The following is a 24,317-nucleotide window of genomic DNA, read 5'->3' as shown; positions in this document are numbered from 1 at the left end:
TGGTGTACTCCCCACCAATCCAGTTATGATACCCTGTGTGACGTACTCTGCAAATATGCTTGCCAATGGTCCTCAGTGCCTAGCCACCTATCTGATACTTCCTCTTTTGTTTATTCCATCCTCCGCCAGTATGAGGCAAGCTCTGCTTCCTGGTTGCCTCCTGGAGATTGCTTTCATATTCTACTTTGAAAGCTTAATCTCATGTTATCTGCTTTGTTCCCAGGATTGAGAGTCTTTCCCCCATTTGATCTGTGCAGAGATCTCTGCCCATCTACTTTGCTTCCAAGGAACACTACTCTGGCTTATATCATTTGCTTGACATTTCTGGAGCTTTGTATGAGTTTGGGGACAGCAACTCCATTTACACTGATAGGTCTAAGAACGACTATGGCATGGGATGTGCCTCTGTTGTCAGTGGAGAGGTTTTTACGAATTGCCTTTCAGACCAGTGCTCAATTTTTATTGTAGAGCTGCTTGCCCTTTATCAAGCCTTGTTGCACATCTGGCGATGTTTAATCTGTCAATCTCTTGTATGCTCTGATTCCTTCAGTTTCCTCCAGAGCCTCTGTGCAATGTACACATACCACCCTGTAGTTTAATGTATTCAAAAAGGCTGACACTCATTCTTCAATGCAAGCACTAATGTGTCATTTATATGGATTCCTGGACATGTCGGCATGTAGGGGAATGAAGCTGCTGATGCCGGTGCCAAGGTTGCATTTTTACTATCCAGCCTTATAGCAGTTCTGCCCCCTGGATGATCTCAGCATTGCTATATGCTGTCATTCTGGCACGAACAGCGTTCATCTCTGCATGGAAACGAATTCCGGGAGAGTAAACCCCTCTCTATGGCTTGGGCAACTACATCTTGTCCATATTGTGTGTGGAGGTAATTTAACCAGATTACTTATTGGGCACTATCATGTCAGCTATTGTTACCTGCTAAGCAGTGACCATGCTCTACTTTGCTGTCACTGTAACAAACCACTGACAGCATACCACATTCTAATCCAATGTAAGTTTTTTAACACCTTACACTTTCATGTACATTTGACATCTGAGCTATCTAATGTTTTAGCAGGCACAGCACAGGCTGTAGAACATGTTCTACTCTTTACTCACTGTAGCAATTTGCAAAGATTTAATTTTCGACTGTGGACTACAGTTATTCTAGAGACTTACACTGAGTGGAGTCTTAAAGGATGGTCATTGTAGTTGTTCATTTTACATGTGTGCTTTGTTGCAAAGAAAGGATATGGTACATCAGGATCAAAGGTAAATACAGAAACATCTCATTTAGTAAGTGTTCATGCCCCAACCGAGGACAAGGAGGAAGACATAAAAGATGAATTCTATGACACCTTAGACCACATGCACTCCAGATCACCACAGTGTGACATAGAAATTTTGCGGGAGACTTAAATGCCAAAATAGGACAAGTATGCCAATGGCAACCATATACAGGCATGTTCAGCTTGCACTCTGAATAAAATTATAGTGGTATAAAAGGCTCATCAACTTCGCCACAGCTAGAGATATGAACGTAGTCTGTACATCATTTCCCCAAAGAGACATACACAAAGCAACATGGACATCACCAGATGGGCTAACTAGGAACCAAATAGACCATGTGTTGATAGAGAAAAAACGTAAAAAGACAGTAACAAATGTTAGGACAATGAGAGGGGCTGTGATAGGAATGGATAATTCTCTCATGCTAATAAAGATGAAACAATCATTACCAAAAAAAAAAAAAAAAAAAAAAAAAAAAAAAAAAAAAAAAAAAAAAAAAAAAAAACAAGTAAGAGCAACACTGGCAAAATAACCCAAAGAGTAGGTGTGAGTAGGCTAAAAGAAGAGGAGGTGAATAGACATTTAAGATTAAGCTTAGAAATAGATTCACAGAATTAGAGAACAAAAACGGTAGGAAAGAAGATGAATATACAAAATGGAACAATAACAGCAGTTATAAAGACGACAGCACAGGTGCTATTAGGAGATAACAATAATGGCAATATCAAGTGCAAACCATGGGTCAATGAAACATGTAGAAAAGCTGTTCAGGCCAGGAAGGCAGCCAGACTGGCAATGATGAGCAATAACAAACATGAAAATCAAATAAAATACAGGACAGCCATGAGATAAATGAACAGCGCAGTTAGGTGAGAGAAAAGATCATTTATAAATAAACAGATAGAGAAGGCAGAGGAGGACTGGACCCAGAACAATAGTAAATAGTTTTACAGATCAATGAGAAGCTATAGAAAGGAGTATAGAGCTAATCCTGTGATAATGAAGGACGAGAATGGAAAACTGATCTCTACAAATGAAGCGAATCTAGAGAACTGGAGGAGATACTTAGAGAACTGCTGTACAACCCGGTAGCCATCTATAGGAATGAAAACAGGGCAGAAAACAACAAGAATGTTCAACCATTAGTCAAAGAACCAATCCTGATGAAGGTGAAGGAGGCAATGAGAAGACTGAAAAATGGGAAGGCCCCAGGCATAGATGTGATATCAGCAGAGCTCGTCAAAGAAGGGGCAGACAAGACATATGAATGGTTAGGCTAATTGATAAAAGAGGTGTGGCAGAAAGAAATAGTGCCAGAGGAATGGAAAACTGCTGCTGTATGTCCCATATACAAGAAGGAGACAAAATGTTGACACAGAACTGTAGAGGAATATTTCTACTACGGATGTGCCATAAAATAACATCAAGAATTATACTGAAAAGCCTCAACCCATATCCTAAAGAAATATTAGACACAGCACAAGCAGGTTTCAGAATGGATAAGTCAACAACCAACCAAATGTTCACACTAATACAAATATTGGATTAGAACTGAGAGCATAGTCAGGCTACCTTTTGTATGTTTATAGACTTCAGCAAAGCATAGGACAGCATAGTGAGAGAGGGGATGTGGAGGGGTAATGGCAGAGGGTGCAATACTGGACAAGCTGATGCTAACTAAAATGTGTGTGATGGAATCAAAGTGTACAGAAAAAGTACAGGGGGTGTACATTTGAGGCAAAAAGACGAGTGAGACAGAGAGACATTATATTGCAAACCCTTTTCAATTTGGCACTCAACAACACCCTGAGGAGAGTAAAACAAGAATGTGCAGGAGTCACAATGGGGAAAAAGGTATCTGTTCTGGCTTTCACAGATAATATTGTGGTGATAGGAAAGAGCATGGAAGACCTGGAGAAGATGGGAACTGTACTGATGGAAGAAGCTAAGACCATAGATCTAAGTATAAATAAAAATAAAACAAAGTTCATGATATAGGAAGAAGAGCTCAGTTAGGACCAAACCATCTAACAATCAGGAACCTAACAATACAGAAGTCGGACACATTCATATACCTCATGTCAACATCTATCAGCAAAATCTTATAGGACAAGAGATCATAATGAAAATTCAAGCCAAGGAAAGATGTCTAGGAGCTATACGTAACATCCTAAGATTGAAGTTACTATCCAGGCAGGCAAAAATAAGAATATAACAAACTATTGTCAAACAAAAAGTGTGCTTCACAGGTGAGACATGGACCCTGACAAAAAAAAAGTAGAAAATGAACAGTGGAGAATACGGAAAAACAGGGAAGTCAGACAATAATACACTCTTTTACATAGTAACGTGTGAAAACTAAAAGACTTATGTGGTACAGACCTGTGAGGAGGAGGGGGGTAAACACGGTAATACAGGCAATGATGGGTGGAGAAGCCGCAGGTACAGGACCACTAAGATGGTCGAGAACAAGATGAAAAGAAAATACCATGGGAGGCGTACAGATACTGGGTCTGGGAGATAAAGATGCAGCTGACAGGAAGGCTGGCATGAATGAGGCCAAGGGCTAGATGCAGTTTGCGTGGCCTGTATAAGTAAGTAAGTTGCTGCTTTTTAACAAGTGTTCCAAATTCATTGTCTTTATATTTTATCCAACTACTAATGCTGTTTAGGCTTCTATGTGTCAACTAACTTCCCTAGAAAATGGCCTATATTAAATCCTTATCTGGGCAATTTTAACTTCAGCTGTTTTGTGGCCTTTAAAATAAGTGCCATTGTTGCATCATTAGCATGACAGAGCACATATTCCTGTTGTAGTCTTTACTGCAGCTTTTATCAGTTCAATGACACACTTGAGCATGTTATTCACTTGAGATTTTCCCTATGGGGTCACAACTCTTGGTGGCCAGACAGTAGATCTGCTGAGGTGATAACATGTGTCTCCATGTTACTATTATCGCATTTGTAGTTATCACATTTGTAGCATTGTTTACAAGACATTGTCTAAGTGCAGAACACTATTCTTTGACTGTGGGCTAGGTTTAAAACAAAGTCCAAATGATAATGTTAGGGGCGTTTACTTTCAGTATTAATACAGTGTTTCTTAAAAGATAAGACATTGAGAACTATTCCCAGGTATTTGCAGTTAGCATTGGGGTGTTTAAATTCAACTTTTGGATTGCAAATAGCTTTACTTTTATTATAGGGTAGCTTGATAACATGACTGTCAGTTTTCTTTTGGGTATGTGCTGATATAGATGATTAACATGAACTTCATTGTGCCTGTAGCACTTGGTGAGGTGTTGGAGTAGTGTTTCTATTAATTTGTTTTCTGATAGTTGGAAGCTTCAGCTGAGAGCAGCTAAAATTAGATTTTTAGCACAAATGAGAGACCTGAGTTACTTATTGAACAGATGATCATTTGTAGATATGAAAATTGTGAAGTTTTACAGAACTGCAGGTATTACAAAATTGACAGACCAGAGCAGGAGGAGTGAACCACATTTCTGGTGGGCTGGTCTTTTGTAACACTGTAGTCTTCGAACTAACTTTCATCCTGAAGAGCGTTTTACAGCAAGAAGGGCCATGTCCGGAAGCTGTTTTATATATGTCTTTTATGTCTTTATATATGCCTTTACAAATGTCTGCTTGTGTCTGTGTATATGCGGATGGATGTGTGTGTGCGAGTGTATACCTGTCCTTTTTTCCCCCTAAGGTAACTCTTTCCGCACCCGGGATTGGAATGACTCCTTACCCTCTCCCTTAAAACCCACATCCTTTCGTCTTTCCCTCTCCTTCCCTCTTTCCTGACGAGGCAACCGTTGGTTGCGAAAGCTTGAATTTTGTGTGTATGTTTGTGTTCGTTTGTGTGTGTCTGTCAACCTGCCAGCACTTTCATTTGGTAAGTCACATCGTCTTTGTTTTTAGGTATATTTTTCCTACGTGGAATGTTTCCTTCTATTATATATATTATATATACAGCATATATGTGTGGATGGATATGTGTGTGTGTGTGCGAGTGTATACCCGTCCTTTTTTCCCCCTAAGGTAAGTCTTTCTGCTCCCGGGACTGGAATGACTCCTTACCCTCTCCCTTAAAACCCACATCCTTTTGTCTTTCCCTCTCCTTCCCTCTTTCCTGATGAGGCAACAGTTTGTTGCGAAAGCTTGAATTTTGTGTGTATGTTTGTGTTCGTTTGTGTGTCTGTCGACCTGCCAGCACTTTCATTTGGTAAGTCACATCATCTTTGTTTTTAAGTATATATATATATATTAGAAGGAAACATTCCACGTGGGAAAAAATATATCTAAAAACAAAGATGATTTGACTTACCAAACGAAAGCGCTGGCACGTCGATACACACACAAACAAACACACACATATATATATATATATATATATATATATATATATATATATAATTATTTTTCCATTGTGATATGTTGGTCAAGAGAAATCTTTTTCATGCAGTTTGCAGTTGTGTTTTGGTTCTGCCTCCACTATTTTCTTTGACAAGGATATTCACAGTTAGGAGAAATGATGAGGCTGTAGTATTTCTACAAAAGAGTGAGCTGATCCTAAGTAATATTCCACATGGATTTTCAGTTAAAGCTTTTTGGTAGTATAAATAATGGAAGGAGTAATCATAAACCATCAATGTATAATTGACTCATTGGGCAGTTGGCAACACTGGGCTCACATTCGGGAGGACGACGGTTCAATCCCGCGTCCGGCCATCCTGATTTAGGTTTTCCGTGATTTCCCTAAATCGCTCCAGGCAAATGCCGGGATGGTTCCTTTCAAAGGGCACGGCCGACTTCCTTCCCCGTCCTTCCCCAATCCGACGAGACCGATGACCTCGCTGTCTGGTCTCCTTCCCCAAAAACAACAACAACAACTGGGCAGTTGGCAGACACATAACTAAGACTGAAATTCTTTCCAAGTTTTTGGAGAAAATGTGCATCTTTGGAGCTGCACACACACACACACACACACACACACACACACAGACACAGAGAGAGAGAGAGGGGGGGGGGTTGCACTGTCAATGCTTTGAGGGGTTGGGCTATATGTTTGTTTCAGAACGTTACAGTAAGTATTGATATCTCCTCATTTACATTATATTTAGAATTGTTGCTGATGTAATTTGCTTTAATGCTGTGCTTTATACCACTTTTATATTCTCATTTCTTTAAAAGTTTACCATGTACCAACAGTGTGGAGTTTCATTACTGAAGGTCATATTTTTTTATTTGTTGGAGGATTACTCTTAATTTTTTGCTGGAAGTATAGGTGTGAAAATTAACAAAATTTATTAAATACATCCTGCTTGTAGAGATATAGAGCATTTACAGCAGTTTCTTGATCAGTATTTCACTAATTTGCGTTGTTTGCAGTTAAAAAAAAGTAATGTAAATTTCAGGAGAGAAACAATGTACGAAGAAAATACAGTCAACCACTCTGTTTTAGGTGAAATGCTTTATACAGGCAGTTGCATGCACATACACATATAACTAGGTTTTCAGCTCCACCACCATCACGGGAACATTTACAGTTGTAACATGGATTTCAAACCATGATATGTCTTAGCATACGCAAAACTTTGCCAGAGGTACTTATTTTAGTAGAGCTCATAATCTGGTAAAACCATTTGTTAGGGTATTACTTAAAGTGGCATGTGTCCACCTTGTCAAATGTCCAGCTGTATATTATCTGTGACTGTGATGAGTTCTTGTACTGTGTAATAGGAGAAGTGTTGCGACTCGCCGATTATTCAAAGTGCCGCCGCGCAATTACGCACGTCCTCTACGTGCGGCGCTGTCTGCCAGCCACGCAGCAGCTGCGCCACCTAAGCGGCCAGCCGAGCAGCGGCCGCTAGACTGAGACTCAGTGTTTAATCGAATGCCGACTTGTACACAGGTCAACTTACTCAGTGACTTATATGTGTTGTTGTTCGAAATATGTGTTACATTTGAAGATATAAAAATTGGCGACGAGGATGGGATTTTTCCTTTTCACCGTTGACTCACAGGGTTCCATGGCTACTGTCGAGCAGCTCTTGCAAAATCTCCTTGAACAGCAAATGCTTCTAACGACGGCGATTCGCAATCAGCAAACGCTTCTAACAGCGGCGATTCGCGATTTCGTCGCAGCATCAAATGCGGGGCGTTTCTCGTCGTTGGCTGTACCTCCTTTTCCACCTTACGACAAGACGGCGGAAGACTGGTCTGATTATGAAAAACGTCTTCGACAGCACTTCCTGGCATTTCATGTCACGGATGAACAATCATGTAAGTCTCTGTTCCTTTCCTGGATTTCACCTCAAATGCACACCGCCTCCAGCATTGGGCTCTTTACTTGTCCTGTTTCAATTATGAGATTCACTTCCGGCCAATGGCTCAACATGCGAATGCTGATGCTTTGTCTCGCCTTCCCATGGGTCCTGATCAGGCATTCGATAGGGACGAACTTTTGTGTTTCCACCTGGATGTTGCCGAGCAGCGGGTTGTGGACGGGTTCCCCATCACTGGGGACAGGCTGGCGGCTGCTACGGGTTCTGACCCTACCCTCTCCCGGGTTTTACGCTGTATTCAGAAGGGTTGGCCAGATCGCCCGTCCGCTAAGACTTCTGATCCGTTGCGGAACTACTACACTTTGCGCTACCGCCACACGGCTAGGGATGGTGTTATCCTCCTCTCCACTGACAATGCTTCGCCGCGTGTTGTGGTACCTGTGTCTTTGCGTGCTTCGGTCTTGCGCCTCCTTCACCAGGGGCACTGGGGTGTGTCTCGCACAAAATCTCTGGCACGCCGTCATGTGTACTGGCCTAGCATCGACTCTGACATCGCACACATGGTCGCTGCCTGCGGCCCTTGTGCGTCACAGGCCGCTGCCCCGAAGTCATCTTTGTCACCGTGGCCTTCACCTGAGAAGCCCTGGGAGCGCATTCATGCTGACTTTGCGGGACCCTTTATAGGTACTTATTGGCTCCTCGTAATTGACGCCTATTCTAACTTTCCTTTCATTGTCTGTTGCACGTCGCCTACCACCGCGGCAACCATCAGCGCTCTGGCCCGCATTTTTTCTTTGGAAGGCCTCCCCTCTACTCTTGTTACTGATAATGGTCCGCAATTTGCCTCTTCCGACTTTGCGGATTTTTGTGCTCGTCACGGCGTTACGCATGTCACGGCCCCGCCGTTCCATCCACAATCCAATGGTGAGGCTGAACGACTGGTCCCCACATTTAAGGCTCAGATGCGGAAACTTCTGACTTCTCCTGCTGCTGATGACGCGCTTCTCCAGTTCCTGGCGTCTTACCGTTTCACCCCCATGGGCGATCACATCCCGGCTGAGCTCTTACATGGCCGACAGCCCCGCACGCTACTTCATCTTCTGCGGCCTCCCACCTCACGGCCGCGGGTGCCTTCACTTGGTCGGTTCACCGCCGACGACCTCGTCTGGGTGCGGGGATATGGCCGGCGGCCAAAATGGAGCCCGGGCCGCATCTTACAACACCGTGGCAGACGCCTGTATGAAATCCAGATGGACACGGGCGTTGCAGTGCGTCATTCGGACCAGCTTCGGCCTCGGGTGCCAGCAACGCCTGTTCCGAATGCCGCCACACCACCTTTGGCTCTACCTGATGCTCGGGATCTTGGCATCTCTCAATACTCACAACGCAGTCCTCTCACCGTCATCGCGATGCCAGTACCAGAACGGACGCCACCAGGAGACGTGCGCATGCAGGAACCGGAGGACCGTCCTCTGTCAGAGTACATCTGCTCGCCTCCTCCTCCAACAGACGCCGACACATCGCCCATGTCTCCTGTCATACCCAACTGGACTTGCCGCAACGGGCAGATTGGTGCAGGGGGCCCCAGCAGATTCAACCCCTACGTCTCCTGTCATCTCAACCCGTTATCATCGGGGACACTTCCGTCCGTACGGGAAGCCTCCTCCTCGAGACTTTACGGCGAGTCAAACAACGCCTAAGGACGTTAGCCATCTCCAGGACACCTCCATCAAGACCAGTGCAACAATTTCAAAGGGGGGAAAAGTGTTGTGACTCGCCGATTATTCAAAGTGCCGCCGCGCAATTACGCACGTCCTCTACGTGCGGCACTGTCTGCCAGCCACACAGCAGCTGCGCCACCTAAGCGGCCAGCCGAGCAGCGGCCGTTAGACTGAGACTCAGTGTTTAATCGAATGCCGACTTGTACACAGGTCAACTTACTCAGTGACTTATATGTGTTGTTGTTCGAAATATGTGTTAAATTTGAAGATATAAAAAGAAGTCAGTAAATGAAAGTCAAAACACAGTGCTGGCACTCAGCAGTTCCCTCTCAAATCAAAAGAGGGTGTTCAAGCTAAACATCGTCACCCAAGTAAAAGGCCCACCATTGACAGCATCTTATGCTCTCACTCCTCTAGGCACTGTAGAACTCCTGAAATTTACTTTTGGAGACAGTCAGATAGTGTTGTTAAGGAGAACTACTTGCAACCATATGTTCATCTCTGCTGATAAATTCTTCCACCACCAGCAGTCAGATGAGCTAGCGGAGGGACATTTTATTATCCATTTATGTGCTTAGTGATTGGTTTGGATTAATCTAAAAACTATAGCCTTTTTTAAGTTTTTGGGATGATGTCTTAGAGGGATTTGCGAATATTCTTTGGAAGAGACTAAGTTAAATATTAGCAGATGATTGGGGGGGGGGGGGGGGAGACAGAGAGGTAAGAGGAGGACATTAAAATTGGACTGTTGTCTGTTGTCAGATTTTAACTATTTTATCGATCTTTGGAAAAAGAAACCAGGGCTGGATATGATCAGATTGCGATCTAGTCTTCTGTGAAAAATTTTTGTGTGTTTTCTAAAAATTTGCAGTGAATCTAAGTTCATAGTTTGTAGAGATAGTAACCAGTCCATGTTGATTTTGTAGGCCTTTTATTTGTTGTCCTAATAACCTGCAATGACAGTGCTTATTTCTAATTTCAGGATAGTAATGGAGAGCCTTGAAGAGATGGGAAAGAAAGCATACCAGAAACAAGTTTTTGAATTGTATCGTGAAGCCATAGATATCTATTCTGTGGCTATAAAGAAACATGGGGAAGATAAACGGTTTTTAAATAACAGATGCATGTGCTACATCAAACTTAAGGACTATACGAAGTGAGTAAGAATTCTTTTAAAATATTGTTAGTAAGTTCCATGCTTTTTCCTTTTGAAATACTGTTCATATTCCGTGGGAAAAAGGCAAAAATGAAATATGTGGGAATGTGAGGGGCCAAGACATTCACAATTTACATTGTTACTGTATTTGGAAATACTTTCTGTGTTGACACAGCACTATGCTTCAATTTCAGTGCAATGAAGGATGCTGATAAATTAGTTAAATATCATCCCAAATACAAAAAGTCGTTTTATCGCCAAGGTGAAATTATGAAATTGTTGAAGGTGAGTTGCATAATACTAACTTCAGAATGTAGAATATTTTGTAACTATGGCAAGGGTGGCATAATGAATCTAATAATATAGTATCTAAGTTAACAGCAGTTTATACAATAATTTTGATGATATTTTAATCAAGTAATGTAACTTTGCTTTACACAAACTGAATGCTGGTGGTACCTACAACATAATATGCATGCTTGTGTAGGATATATTTGTGAATATTTTTCAGTTTATAAAAAAATTAGCTTCTCTAACTGATCTCTATATTTTTAATATGTGGGGGAAAAAAAACACAGCCCATGGGCATAGAGTTTGATAAGAAATGAGCAGATCAGGATTTCCAGTGAAACTTCTTGTTATTTCAATTTTAATTGGACACTCCTGCTAAACCTAAGAAATTACGAAGAATGCAAAATGATAGTTCATAAACTATGGGAGACTGAAAAGATATTTCTCTAAAGTTTCATTAATCTATTGTTCTGTAATGGCAAATGATGAAAAATGCTTACTATTTCTGTAATGCATTAAGCCAGAGCCCCAATCCCAGTGGTTTCAAACAGCGAGTACTTCAGGGAATTCTGACATTGGTGGTGGATTGAGAGTTTGCTGGACAGGATCCCCCCTGAACATTTAACACCTGAAGTGCCTTACACTGTAAAGGCCCCACACATCAGGAGCACTCAGGAATGCTCTCTGCCATGGCTCAGAGCCTGTGTGGAGGATGCAGTCAGTAGGGAAAGGTGTACTTACTGCCCCCCCCCCCTCCCCACCCCTGCCCTATCCTGTGAAGCTGAAACTGTCATGTTGTGGTCTTCAGTCCTGAGACTGGTTTGATGCAGCTCTCCATGCTAATCTATCCTGTGCAAGCTCCTTCATCTCCCAGTAGTACCTACTGCAACCTACATCCTTCTGAATCTGCTTAGTGTATTCATCTCTTGGTCTCCCTCTATGAATTTTATCCTCCACGCTGCCCTCCAATGCTAAATTTGTGATCCCTTGATGCCTCAGGACATGTCCTACCAACCGATCCCTTCTTCTAGTCAAGTTGTGCCACAAACTTCTCTTCTCCCCAATCCTATTCACTGTCATAGCAACCATTTTTCCTGTTAGTGTTCTGAAATTAATAATGGATATGATTAGTCATGGAAATCCGATTTCTCTGTTTTGGGAGTAGTAGTTTTTGTTTATCCATATGGATTGACATCCACAGTGTCTTGTACATCACAAAATATCCAATCAGTTCTACTAAGAAGTATAACATCCAGTTTTATTAATAATGTTTTATTGTACACTCTTCATGCAGTACATTAAAAGTAGATAGAAATAAAAGCATACAGAGAGTTGTTAAGCTGGAATTAAAACAATGTACTAAGTTGTGTAAGTTTAAAAAGTTTTAGAAATATTCAGCAATAGCTCATGTACTATAACATGTTTTTGCTGTGAAGGTGAGTGGCAGTGCAAAGAAGGAAGCACTTTGAGAAAACTGTTAAGTTACTCACATTATGGTGTATATGCCAAGCTACTTTCATGTGAACCTCTCATAAAATCGTGTATGTTGACACTTGCACAAAATTTATTTCCAAGGCGGAATTGTGTAGTCAAGAGAAGAAGTTTGCCTTTGAAACAAAATGAATTGTTGAATCCTGGGTATGGAGGGATATTTAGAGAGACAGTTCAGGAAAGTGGGTCAGAACTTTGTTACTTTTTCACGCGCACTTGATGAAAATACACACACGTGAGACTGTGCTCAGCTTTCAATATTTGTGTGTGGTGTTGATGTGAAGCTGCTTGTAACTAATACACATTCACAGCTCTGGTCAGGCATACTGGCAGATGCCTGCAGTGGTGCTGATGCCGCACTTGTGCCTAGCCTTGTGTAGCACTCTCACTCTTAACATGAAAGAAATAGCAATGCTGAGCATCTGTAGTTGCCTAGATCGAGTGCCAGTGAGCGTCAGTGTCGAGAGGATGTGTTGATTTGTGCCATTCTTGTTTTCTATTCCTTATTTGACAGTTTGACTCGAAGTTAAGAGTCTACTTTATGTTATTATTAGTGCAATTTATTTCCTGAGTGGAAGTGTTTGTGTTAAGTTGAAAATGAAAAAGCCTGTAGGTCGGGTTTACAAACAAATTGGACACGACAGACTTTGACAACAGAAAAAATGCAGTTGAGGAAGGCATTTGTGTTTTGGTGGTGAAGCAAAACCATAAACAGTGATGGCGAAGTGTCAGTATCCGCATGCACACTCATTAGGAAATATTTGCAGAATGTAGACATAATCAGTAGTGGCATATCAAGAAATACAGTGATATCTTACCAATAAAAGCAACCACTGTAAGAAAAAAAAAATTGTGGGTAACATACAGGCTATTTGTGCTGCAGCTTGTGGCGTTGGATTAAGAACTGTCCAGAGCATGTGCCATGAAGAGAAAATCCCCAACATTTGGTCCTCTTCGGAAAAATATTCTACAACACAACTTTTTAACCAAACTAAAATAGTTTGAGAAAGACATTGTCAGGCGTACAGTCTATGAATTTTACGATACTATCAAGTGCACATCAGAAAAACTGAAAAAAAGTTAATTGAACAAATAAATTGTACTGGATCTGTTAAATCTGTGAGACACATGTTAAACAATGCAGGATTTAAATATAAGTGTCCAAATGATGGTAGGTTAAAGTTTAGTTGAACACAGCAACATAGTGTCTTCCAGAATCAAGCTGTTGTGGATGATTAATTCGCTGCATACTTAAAGGTGTCATGTAACCTATATTCTGTTCGGATGAAGCTTTGGTTACTCACACCCACTCACTAAAGCATATGTGGCAGTTTTTGAGCCAAACGGGGGGCATGTAAGGTACCTGCTTGGAAATGTGCCAGGCTGATTATTATGCAAAGGGGGTCAGTGAAGACTGGTTTCCTTAATGAAGAAAATTAGTTTTCAGATAAAGAAAAACTAAAACTCAGGTGCTTGTCGTTCTAAAACTAACACAGGAACACAGATAAGTGTATAAATCAGTTTGAGGCCAATTTTTTGAATTTAGTGGATGAAGGTTCCATCACCACCATCAACAACACTAAATGTCATTTGGTAGTCATGAACCGAGCTCCAACTGCAGGAGCTGAAATGTTGGATTACTTATTTATCGGTTATAAGTACTGGTAAATGAAAAGGGTCACCAAGTAGTACACTTAACAGCCTTATTATTGCCACTACAACATGACTGATCTCATATGGGCCCAAATCAAGAGAGAAGTAACCACGAAAAACAAGTTTCAAACCGAAGATGTTGGGTGCTTAGTTCATGAGACCTTGGAAAATTCAGAAATGAACAGTGTCAGAAATGTGTTCAGCATGCAGAAAATCTACAGAAAGAACTTATGAGAGACACTATAATGAAGCTTATAATCATCAACTGCAATGATGACTCAACAACCATAGGTGATGAGAACAGCAAGGAAGAAAGATAAGAAGAATGCCATTGAGGAGAACTTGAGCGAAGACAGTTGAGGTGGGACACCTGTTAGATTTTACACTTTTCTCTCAACAAGTTTCAAACCGAAGATGTTGGGTGCTTAGTTCATGAGACCTTGGAAAATTCAGAAATGAACAGTGTCAGAAATGTGTTCAGCATGCAGAAAATCTACAGAAAGAACTTATGAGAGACACTATAATGAAGCTTATAATCATCAACTGCAATGATGACTCGACAACCATAGGTGATGAGAACAGCAAGGAAGAAAGATAAGAAGAATGCCATTGAGGAGAACTTGAGCGAAGACAGTTGAGGTGGGACACCTGTTAGATTTTACACTTTTCTCTCAACAAGTTTCAAACCGAAGATGTTGGGTGCTTAGTTCATGAGACCTTGGAAAATTCAGAAATGAACAGTGTCAGAAATGTGTTCAGCATGCAGAAAATCTACAGAAAGAACTTATGAGAGACACTATAATGAAGCTTATAATCATCAACTGCAATGATGACTCAACAACCATAGGTGATGAGAACAGCAAGGAAGAAAGATAAGAAGAATGCCATTGAGGAGAACTTGAGCGAAGACAGCTGAGGTGGGACACCTGTTAGATTTTACACTTTTCTCTCAATTTACTGTGCAGTTACAATGTTAATATTTTGTGAGTAATAACGCAATAAATTATTGTATTGTAAACAAATTAAATCATTAGTGTTTTGTATTCCTTCACAACTAAAACCCATTTATATGACACTGAATTCCAAAGTGAACTGGTGAACTGGTGTGCTCAGTGCCTGTACAACAATTTGGAAAACAGGGTGGGTGTTTACAATAACCAGTTTGTTAGTAACTTTTTTCCCACAACTTCAGATTTCAGCTGTCTTATAGCTGGTATTAGTTTATTTAGAATATGTCATATAGACCGATTATGCATTATTATTAGTGTGGTAATCTACTTGACGGTCTTGGGAGAGCCAGTCCTGACAAAACTCTACCATCTGGTGAGCAAGATGTATGAGACAGGCGAAATACCATCAGACTTCAAGAAGAATATAATAATTCCAATGCCAAAGAAAGCAGGTGTTGACAGGTGTGAAAATCACCGAACTATCAGTTTAATAAGTCACAGTTGCAAAATACTAACGCGAATTCTTTACACGCGAATGGAAAAACTGGTAGAAGCCAACCTCGGCGAAGATTAGTTAGGATTCCGCAGAAATGTTGGAACACGTGAGGCAATACTGACCCTACGACTTATCTTAGAAAATAGATTAAGGAAAGGCAAACCTACATTTCTAGCATTTGTAGACTTAGAGAAAGCTTTTGACAATGTTGACTGGAATACTCCCTTTCAAATTCTGAAGGTGGCAGGGGTAAAATACGGGGAGTGAAAGGCTATTTACAATTTGTACAGAAAGCAGGTGGCAGTTATAAGAGTCGAGGGACATGAAAGGGAAGCAGTGGTTGGGAAGGGAGTGAGACAGGGTTGTAGCCTATCACTGATATTATTCAATCTGTATATTGAGCAAGCATTAAAGGAAACAAAAGAAAATTTCGGCGTAGGTATTAAAATCCATGGAGAAGAAATAAAAACTTTGAGGTTCGCCGATGACATTGTAATTCTGTCAGAGACAGCAAAGGACTTGGAAGAACAGTTGAACGGAATGGACAATGTCTTGAAAGTACAAGACGAACATCAACAAAAGCAAAACGAGGATAATGGAATGTAGTCGAATTAAGTCAGGTGATGCTGAGGGAATTAGATTAGGAAATGAGACACTTAAAGTAGTAAAGGAGTTTTGCTATTTGGGGAGCAAAATAACTGATTATGGTCGAAGTAGAGAGGATATAAAATGTAGACTGGCAATGGCAAGGAAAGCGTTTCTGAAGAAGAGGAATTTGTTAACATCGAGTATAGATTTAAGTGTCAGGAAGTCGTTTCTGAAAGTATTTGTATGGAGTGTAGCCATGTATGGAAGTGAAACATGGACGATAAATAGTTTGGACAAGAAGAGAATAGAATCTTTCGAAATGTGGTGCTACAGAAGAATGCTGAAGATTAGATAGGTAGATCACATAACTAATGAGGAGGTATTGAATAGAATTGGGGAGAAGAGGAGTTTGTGGCACAACTTGACAAGAAGAAGGGACCGGTTGGTAGGGCATGTTCTGAGGCATCAAGGGATCACAAATTTAGCATTGGAGGGCAGCGTGGAGGGTAAAAATTGTAGAGGGAGACCAAGAGATGAATACACTAAGCAGATTCAGAAGGATGTAGGTTGCAGTAAGTACTGGGAGATGAAGAAGCTTCCACAGGATAGAGTAGCATGGAGAGCTGCATCAAACCAGTCTCAGGACTGAAGACAACAACAACAATCTGCATGAAATTGCAGTAGTTATATTTTTTTATCCGGATAAAGAGTTTTTACCTCTGATTTGTGTTGATATCTACTTCATGTAAACATATAATACCTGATGTTGTCTATAATAATTCTACACACTGTAGACTGGAAATAAGGAACTGAACGAGAAGGCTTTAAATTAAAAAAAAAATGAAATTAAAATATTATACACTTACATTGCTCTGAAAATGATGTGACTGACAAATCCTAAATCAATATTTTGCTGCAAAAATGAAATTATATAATTACATTGATTTTTACATTTGAAGAAACCATTACAGTGATAACGGAGGTGCATGTGACTATCAAGTACATGTGAATCACAATCTGGCAACAGCTTGCCAACAGCCACCTGTTAGTACACCTGGCCAGAGCTATATACTACTCAGTTACATTCTCCACTACTTTATATTTTTGAAACTGTTTGTAAATCGGTGGATAACAGGGAACACTTCATGCTGTAGCTCCAGATGGTGCACTGAGAATAAAAAAAAGAAAAACTCAGAAGTGAGTTTTGAAAGGCGGTTCGAGCCATTATTGCTTCATTCATCGACAGTCATTATGTGCTGAAACAGAGGAACTCCGCTATTGTTCTACTTTACAATAATGGACGTAGACACAACAAAAATTCTACAGATTTGTCAGTCTCCTCTGTAATGTACAAGATGTTCACTAAACTTATCACCAACTATAAAGGAAAAAAATGCATTTTATCATGGAAAGAAACAAATATGCTTTAGAAGTGAATTTGGCATATAGAACAGAACAGTGAGCACGAATTACCACTTTACCCGGGATTCCTAGATTTTGAGAAAGCTTTTGACTCAATTTCTACAAAATCTATGATGACAGTCTTTGACAGACAAGGCACTGACTCATTCTGTCTTTGTATACTGGCTAACATGTAAATTAATGCTATAGCTTCCATCAGACTTCATCAGAACAGAGCAATTCATAATTGAAAGTGATGTGAGACAAGGTTATATCACCAATACTCTTCTCAGTAGCCCTGAAGGAAGCCTGCAGGTTCATGTACTGGAATAAAAGACACAAGTACTTATTAAGAAGTGCATATGTATTTAATTTTATCAAAAGGAAAATTACACACACACACACACACACACACACACACACACACACACACACACACACACACACACAGAGAGAGAGAGAGAGAGAGAGAGAGAGAGAGAGAGAGAGAGGTTGGCCAGTGCTTCTTTCCTCGAGGGAGGTAAACTTCTGGTACTGCCGGTAGACACATTTAAAAGTGAAGACTCTAATCCCAGTTTTCTAAACCATTAATTCCTCCCAAACTATTAGTTCCTTCCTCAGGGACGAAAGAGAGAGATGTTGGGGAAGGTTAAAAAGAAGTAGTAAATCACCCAGGCTCCAGGATGAGTGGGCCTACACATTGTGAGCAGGAAAAGAAACAAAGTTCCAACATCGGGGATTTGTTTTTTGTGTTTAAAATGTGTCAGTACTGGAATTTTGCTTCCTGGAGTAAATATTGCCCAGACATTTTGCCTCTTTGTAATTTTGTACTATCCCATTCGTTCTTGAATAGGCCTACATACTGTACAAATAAAATGGTACTCAACTACATTTTAAACATTGCTTCTTTCTTCCTTCACAGCGGTACCCGTTAGCAGAGAAAGCATTTCTTGAGGTTTTAAAACTAGACCCTTCTTGTGAAGAGGCTCGTCAACAGTTACTGGAAACACAAATTTTAGAGATATGTTCAAACCATCCATTTACGGAGCTTCAGGCTGCTGATGCACTTAATGCAACAGGGACAGTTGAGGTACTGTAGTACGTAGGAAAGCAATCTCTAATTCATTATAATACATGAGTACATAACTTTAGGCTATAGTGTCTGTGTAATATTTCATGTCTTAAATTAAGGCAATTTTAAATGAAGATAATGATGTAATTTGATTCTACTTGTAGAGTAAAACATTCGTACAGTATTTGGCGTTGCAAGAATTAATTTGAGGGAAGTATAGTACTTCTTTAAGAAAAGTGACAATTTTTATGTACTACTACATTGATACAAAAGCAATGAATGCTCATTTTAGAAAGGAACAATTTGACTTGGCATATAACAAGTTTCACCAAGATTGATCAACTCATTGGCAGTAGATGAACAGTGTACTACAGACTTGAAATTGCTCTCTGTCATAAAAATGTAGTGTAAGAGGTTTGACTCAAAAGTTATTAAACTCATGTTGCTAATTTGTGTACCTTCCAAATATGTTAAATTAATGATGTCTTTCTACAAAGCAGAATCTATTCCAGACCACACACATCTGTGTTAATTCCTTTGACGGCCTAAAACATTTCTTTTAGTCATTTTTCTGTAAGCTTACTTATGAATTCCACCATTTTCCAGCTCCAGAGGATGCAAAAACATATGTGTAGTAAACTGCTTGTCCACTGCCTCAGAGTTCACTGAATTTGGTGAAACTTCCCGCAGTTAAAGAGGGGGGAGACTGAAAATCTGTTGTAATATTGATTACTGGTTTTTCTCTATTGAATGATTATGTTCATATTGAAAAATGGTTTGCAAAGTGCAGTTTGAAAGAACACCGACCGAAGTCACAGAAGACATATTGTCTTCGATTATGAAACTTGAACACCATTTAAAACACTTGTACACCAATAAACCATGACAAATAGCTATTCAGTATTTTGAGCAGTCTCATTTGTTTAAGTTGAAGTAGTGTATTCTGTTGCCTGCAAAATGAACTTCTGTAGAAATGGCGATAAACCAAAGTGTCTGCTACAAACTGTTGAGAATTTAGTCAGGAGAGAATAGCAAGAATCATGTAAGATTGAATGCTTTCACAACTGTTGTCAGTTACCATTAAATTTTGACCACCTATCAGTTCATTGCTTCTATCATTGTATTCTCCCAATGTTTCAAATCTGTGGTGAAGTAATTTTCCAGAATTGAGTAAGGCACATGGTAATTAGAACACATGCACAAAAACAGAAAATGGTGAAAAATGTTATTATGCAACAAGTAGTTGCTTCTTATGCAACAGGAGGAGAGATACAAGAAAGGGAAAGGTTTTGTAAACAGATAAAGTTGTAGCAATGAGAATTTAAAAAAAAGGAATTATTTTTTAAAAGCTATATATTTCCAAATTGTTTACAAAATAACCTTGTCTGCTTCAAAATACTTTCAATTACAACTAATGGATTTGTCTCACCTGTGCTTCCACTGTTCGAAACATTTTTTTTGTAATCATCTTTAGAAATGGCTGACAGCTCCTGCCTCATTTTTTTTTTCCTTGAGTTCTTCAGTATTGTCAAATCATTGTCCTTTCATACCCCTTTTCATACTTGGAAATAAGAAAAAGTCACATGGAGTAGATCGGGCAAGTAAGGTGTGTGAGCAGAACCCTGCCATTTTTAGCAAAAAACTGTCCAACAGAGATGGCTGTGTGAGCAGGTGTGTTGTCGTGGTGGAAGAAAAAATCTCCTGTCTGCCACAAATTTGCTGAGCTGAGCTCCAAGATAAACCACTAATCTCTGACTGTTGATCATTTGTCTGTCGACTGTCTGTGAGCACAAGCTCTCAAATTTTTTCAATATTTCCATTGATTTGGCAGTAAATTGGCAGCAAGGGGGACGTTTTCTGTCAGCTACTTGAAGAAAATTAAAGTGAACATAACCTCTTTTGTTCTTTTGTAAATGTCAATTCTTGAAATGTGTATACCAGAAGAGCAACATTTATTGATAATATTTTTGTTATTTGAAGATGTGAACCTGCCCAAAATGAGCTCAAGAATGTTGGAACAGTCAGAATTGTATATGCTAGGAAGATGTGTATAACTGGTTTGAATAGTTTATATTCATTTCTATGGACAACTGATAAACATTCAATTGACACGCCACAAAATCTTAAAAATAGTTAGTTCCGCATACTGGTGATTAAGTCTTAACAGTTCATTGACAAAAGTGCAAGAGTGTAAAACGTAACCAGCTTTTGTCCTATATTTAAATTATTAACTTGCTGATTGTTGTAGAGATGATTGAGGTGTGTAACTAAGATTTAATGTAGTTATTCCACTTAAAATGGCATCTGGGTTCAGTTTTGTATAATGTAAGGCAGTTTGCAACGGGTTTGCCAAAAACAGTAGTTGAAACATACAGAATGCTTTTAAAATATGTTTATTGCATGACGACACAGATAAAACTGACATGAGTTTATTGCCAAAAAAGCTGACATAAGACTGATTCTCCACGGCTACTGCTGTAGCTGCTTGTATAAGAGGCAACAATTACCTGATCATGTTACGTATTGTTTAAACTGAACACAGTTGAATTTACAATTGCTATTTATATGTTTTCATAGAGCTGGTTATGGATTTTTAACTTTACAAATCATGACAATATCTGTAATAGTTAGTTTAGTGAAATATTCACTAGTAACAATGCCTTAATTATTTCTGTTAATTACTTTACAATTACTGCACAAATTTTGTTCCTAATATGAATCTTGCATCTTTACAGTGTCTCTATCATAATTACTTTTTCTCTTCTGTGCATTAATTTTACAAAGGATAATTTAGGGCTATGTTTACATTATGTTTGACATATTTTGGCTTGTAATAGGATCTTTTTATAAATAGGTCAGAATTGGATATTACTTGTTTAATTGCATGATAAGTCTACTAGTTTTCATAGATACAGTAAGCTACAAATGTTTACAGCTTAAACTTCTGCACACATACAATTTCCCGTAAGTGATAGTGTCACAATCTCCAGTATGTGTGAAACCGCACTTATCGTTTGATATTGTTTTATTCTACTACATTACAAATCCCCCACTAAATGTATCACATTTAAGAATTATTGCGAGAGTTTTGTCATGGCATACATGCACCAGAATGGGAAGTTTGCTTTTCAAAGTGACTATAGTGTCTGTATCTGTTTGTGAAATAAAATATTGAAAAATTCTAACCTATTGCTTACATTACATTGACATTTTATTCAAAGTTCAGCTTTAACATTACAAGGGTGGTTTGATAAATCTGGTAAAATAGCAAGAAAACTGTTTCTTCAGTAAACAACTCATATTACTTAACAACTTCCTTTGAGGGATGTACACTTGGTCTAGTGATCCTCCATCTTGTTCATCCCATCAGAAAAATAGGTTCTGTCAAACTCTGCAAAATACTACTTGAATGCAACTAACACTTCCTCATTTGATGAAAATTTCATCCTGACAAATCAAAGTTTCAAATTAGGGAACAGGAAGAAGTGCTTGGGGGTTAAGTCTGTTGAACTGTGTGGATGAGGAACCAATTCAAAGCCCAGTCATGCATTTTCACCATTGTTATCACTGATGTGTTGGATAGTGCATTATTCTAGTGAAAGAGCACTTTTTGCATGCTAACCTTGGTCTTTTTTAGGCCAACATAACTTTCAAATGATACAACAATAAAGCATAACGGGGTACTGTTATGGTTCTGTCTTTTTTTTAAATAATCTTTGAGGATTATTCTTAGAGAATCCCAAAACACAGTGGTTATCAATTTAGCAGCTGACAAAATGATCTTTGTCTTCTTCGGTGCACTTTCACTGGCTTTTATTTTGACTGTTGTGTGTAATCATGAATCCAGGTTTCACAGATGGCCACAAAAAGTCTAGCACATTATGGTTAAACGTTGCCAGACACTGTGTTGAAATGTTATGCTAGAAGCACATTTGGTCAACTGTGAGCAGTTGTGGCACCCACTTAACAAACAGCTTCTTCGTAGCCAATTCCCCATGCAGGATGTTATGCACTCACTCATTTGAGATGCCTACACCTTCAGTAATCTCACTAATTTTTATTCAGTGATCTTGTATTACCATATCAAATATTTCGTCAATGGTTTCCTTTGTGGGGACCTCAACTGGATGGCTGAGGCACACTTCATATTCAGTGCTTGTCCAATCGAATTTAAATTCATTAATCCAAAAGTATATTGTCTTCAGTTGGTGCAGTGTCAGCATGAACTTCATCCAGTTCCATTTTGATTTGTGTGACAGTCCAACCCTTCAAATGAAAATGTTTAATAACAATATCAAACTCGGTTTTCTCCATTTTCAATTGCAATCGACACACTGGCCAATTCCAGACTGTTGTCAATAATGAACTGTATACTGTACATTTTTTAAATTCTTTGTATGATCTTTGGAATAGTCAGGCTTATCAGCCATGAAAACACAACAAAAATGTTCCATTCTATCATGGAAATTAACCAGACTTATCAAACCACTCTCATCAATGTAAAAATTATTAACGTATATTTTTCTTGTATAAATTCCTTGTGAATGCCCTTCCTCCACACCCTGAACTCACAAGCACATTCAAAACTTGTATTTGAAGAATCACCACTCAGTATCCCACTTATCTTGAACTTCATTCAGGTGTTGGTCTTTCTCTTAAATAACACCCAAGTCTCTTTTGTTGACAGTTGAGTCAGAGCTCAACTGCAGTAAAATACAATTCTGAATGATCAGTACGCATAGTTAAGCTTTGCTGTTTCTAATACTATCCAGTGAAAAGTTAAAGAAGAGTTCTCAAGCGCATGTTCTCCATTTTGCTGTGTGTAGCTAGAGTCAGCCCAAACAAATGCTGTCCACTTTCCTATGATATCTAGTGCCAATGGAAAACCTCTGTTTGTTTCTTCTTATAAATAAAATTATTTTCAAAGTGAAATTTAACAAGCCCATTTGATAGAGTGGTCACAAATTAGTCTAGTCTGATATTTGGTTTGTGCCTGTCTGCAGGTTAATGTGTCTCTTTACAGTAAGTACCAATCTATCTTTTCCTTGCATTGTTGACATTCCAACCTAGAGATTCCCTTGTTTGATTCTCTTCAGTAGTCTAGACTTGTTACAAGAGACACTTAGTTGGTACTAAATATTAGGCTGCAACATCACTTTATTCCAAACATTTCCCACAAAATGAGCACTTGCCTGTGAAAGTCAAAGGTCCCGAGTTCGAGTCTCGGTCCAACACACAGTTTTAATCTGCCAGGAAGTTTCATATCAGCACACACTCTGCTGCAGAGTGAAAATTTCACTCTGGAAACATCCCCCAGGCTTTGGCGAAGCCATGTCTCTGCTATATCCTTTCCTTCAGGAGTGCTAGTTCTGCAAGTTTCGCAGGAGAGCTTCTGTGAAGTTTGTAAGGTAGGAGATGAGGTTCTGGCATAAGTAAGGCTGTGGGTATGGGTTGAGAGTCGTGCTTGGGTAGCTCAGATGGTAGAGCACTTGCCCGCAAAAGGCAAAGATCCCGAGTTCGAGTCTTGGTCCGGCACACAGTTTTAATCTGCCAGGAAGCTTCATTTTCCACAAATAACTATTCTACTATTTTCTTCATTTCAAGATGTACCATTATGAACTCATCAGATGTTGTCAGCATACTTCTTCATATTGTCATCACACACACACACACACACACACACACACACACACAATTCTAAAAACATTCATGATTTTCCCAGGTACACACACATACTACATGACACAACAGATCATCACACATACCACAGTGCAGAATAAACTTTCGTAACACATAGCAATCTTACCTTATTCATCATCTCCAAAATACTATAATACAACCTGTACTTCATCAGCATCTCATTAAAATGTGAATAAAGTCCCTTGTCCATTCAAAACTAGACTATGGGTGTT

The 24,317-nt window shown here is 39.5% G+C and overlaps 1 protein-coding gene across 3 annotated transcripts in view; it reads left to right on the top strand.

Annotated features, from left to right (window-relative positions):
* LOC126174963 (uncharacterized) overlaps window positions 1-24,317 on the top strand; it is a 103,152-nt gene that overhangs the window by 16,225 nt on the left and 62,610 nt on the right. For all 3 annotated transcript variants that reach the window (XM_049921432.1, XM_049921433.1, XM_049921431.1), the window contains exons 2-4: window positions 10,290-10,463; window positions 10,658-10,748; window positions 18,256-18,423. In XM_049921432.1, the coding sequence (XP_049777389.1) occupies window positions 10,297-10,463; window positions 10,658-10,748; window positions 18,256-18,423 (426 nt within the window). In that variant the 5' untranslated portion in view covers window positions 10,290-10,296. The remainder of the gene's footprint in view (window positions 1-10,289; window positions 10,464-10,657; window positions 10,749-18,255; window positions 18,424-24,317) is intronic.

This window comes from Schistocerca cancellata, chromosome 3 (assembly GCF_023864275.1).
Source record: "Schistocerca cancellata isolate TAMUIC-IGC-003103 chromosome 3, iqSchCanc2.1, whole genome shotgun sequence".
NCBI lineage: Eukaryota > Metazoa > Arthropoda > Insecta > Orthoptera > Acrididae > Schistocerca > Schistocerca cancellata.
Note: the sequence above shows the minus strand (reverse complement) of the source record. Positions and strands in the feature narration are given on the sequence as shown.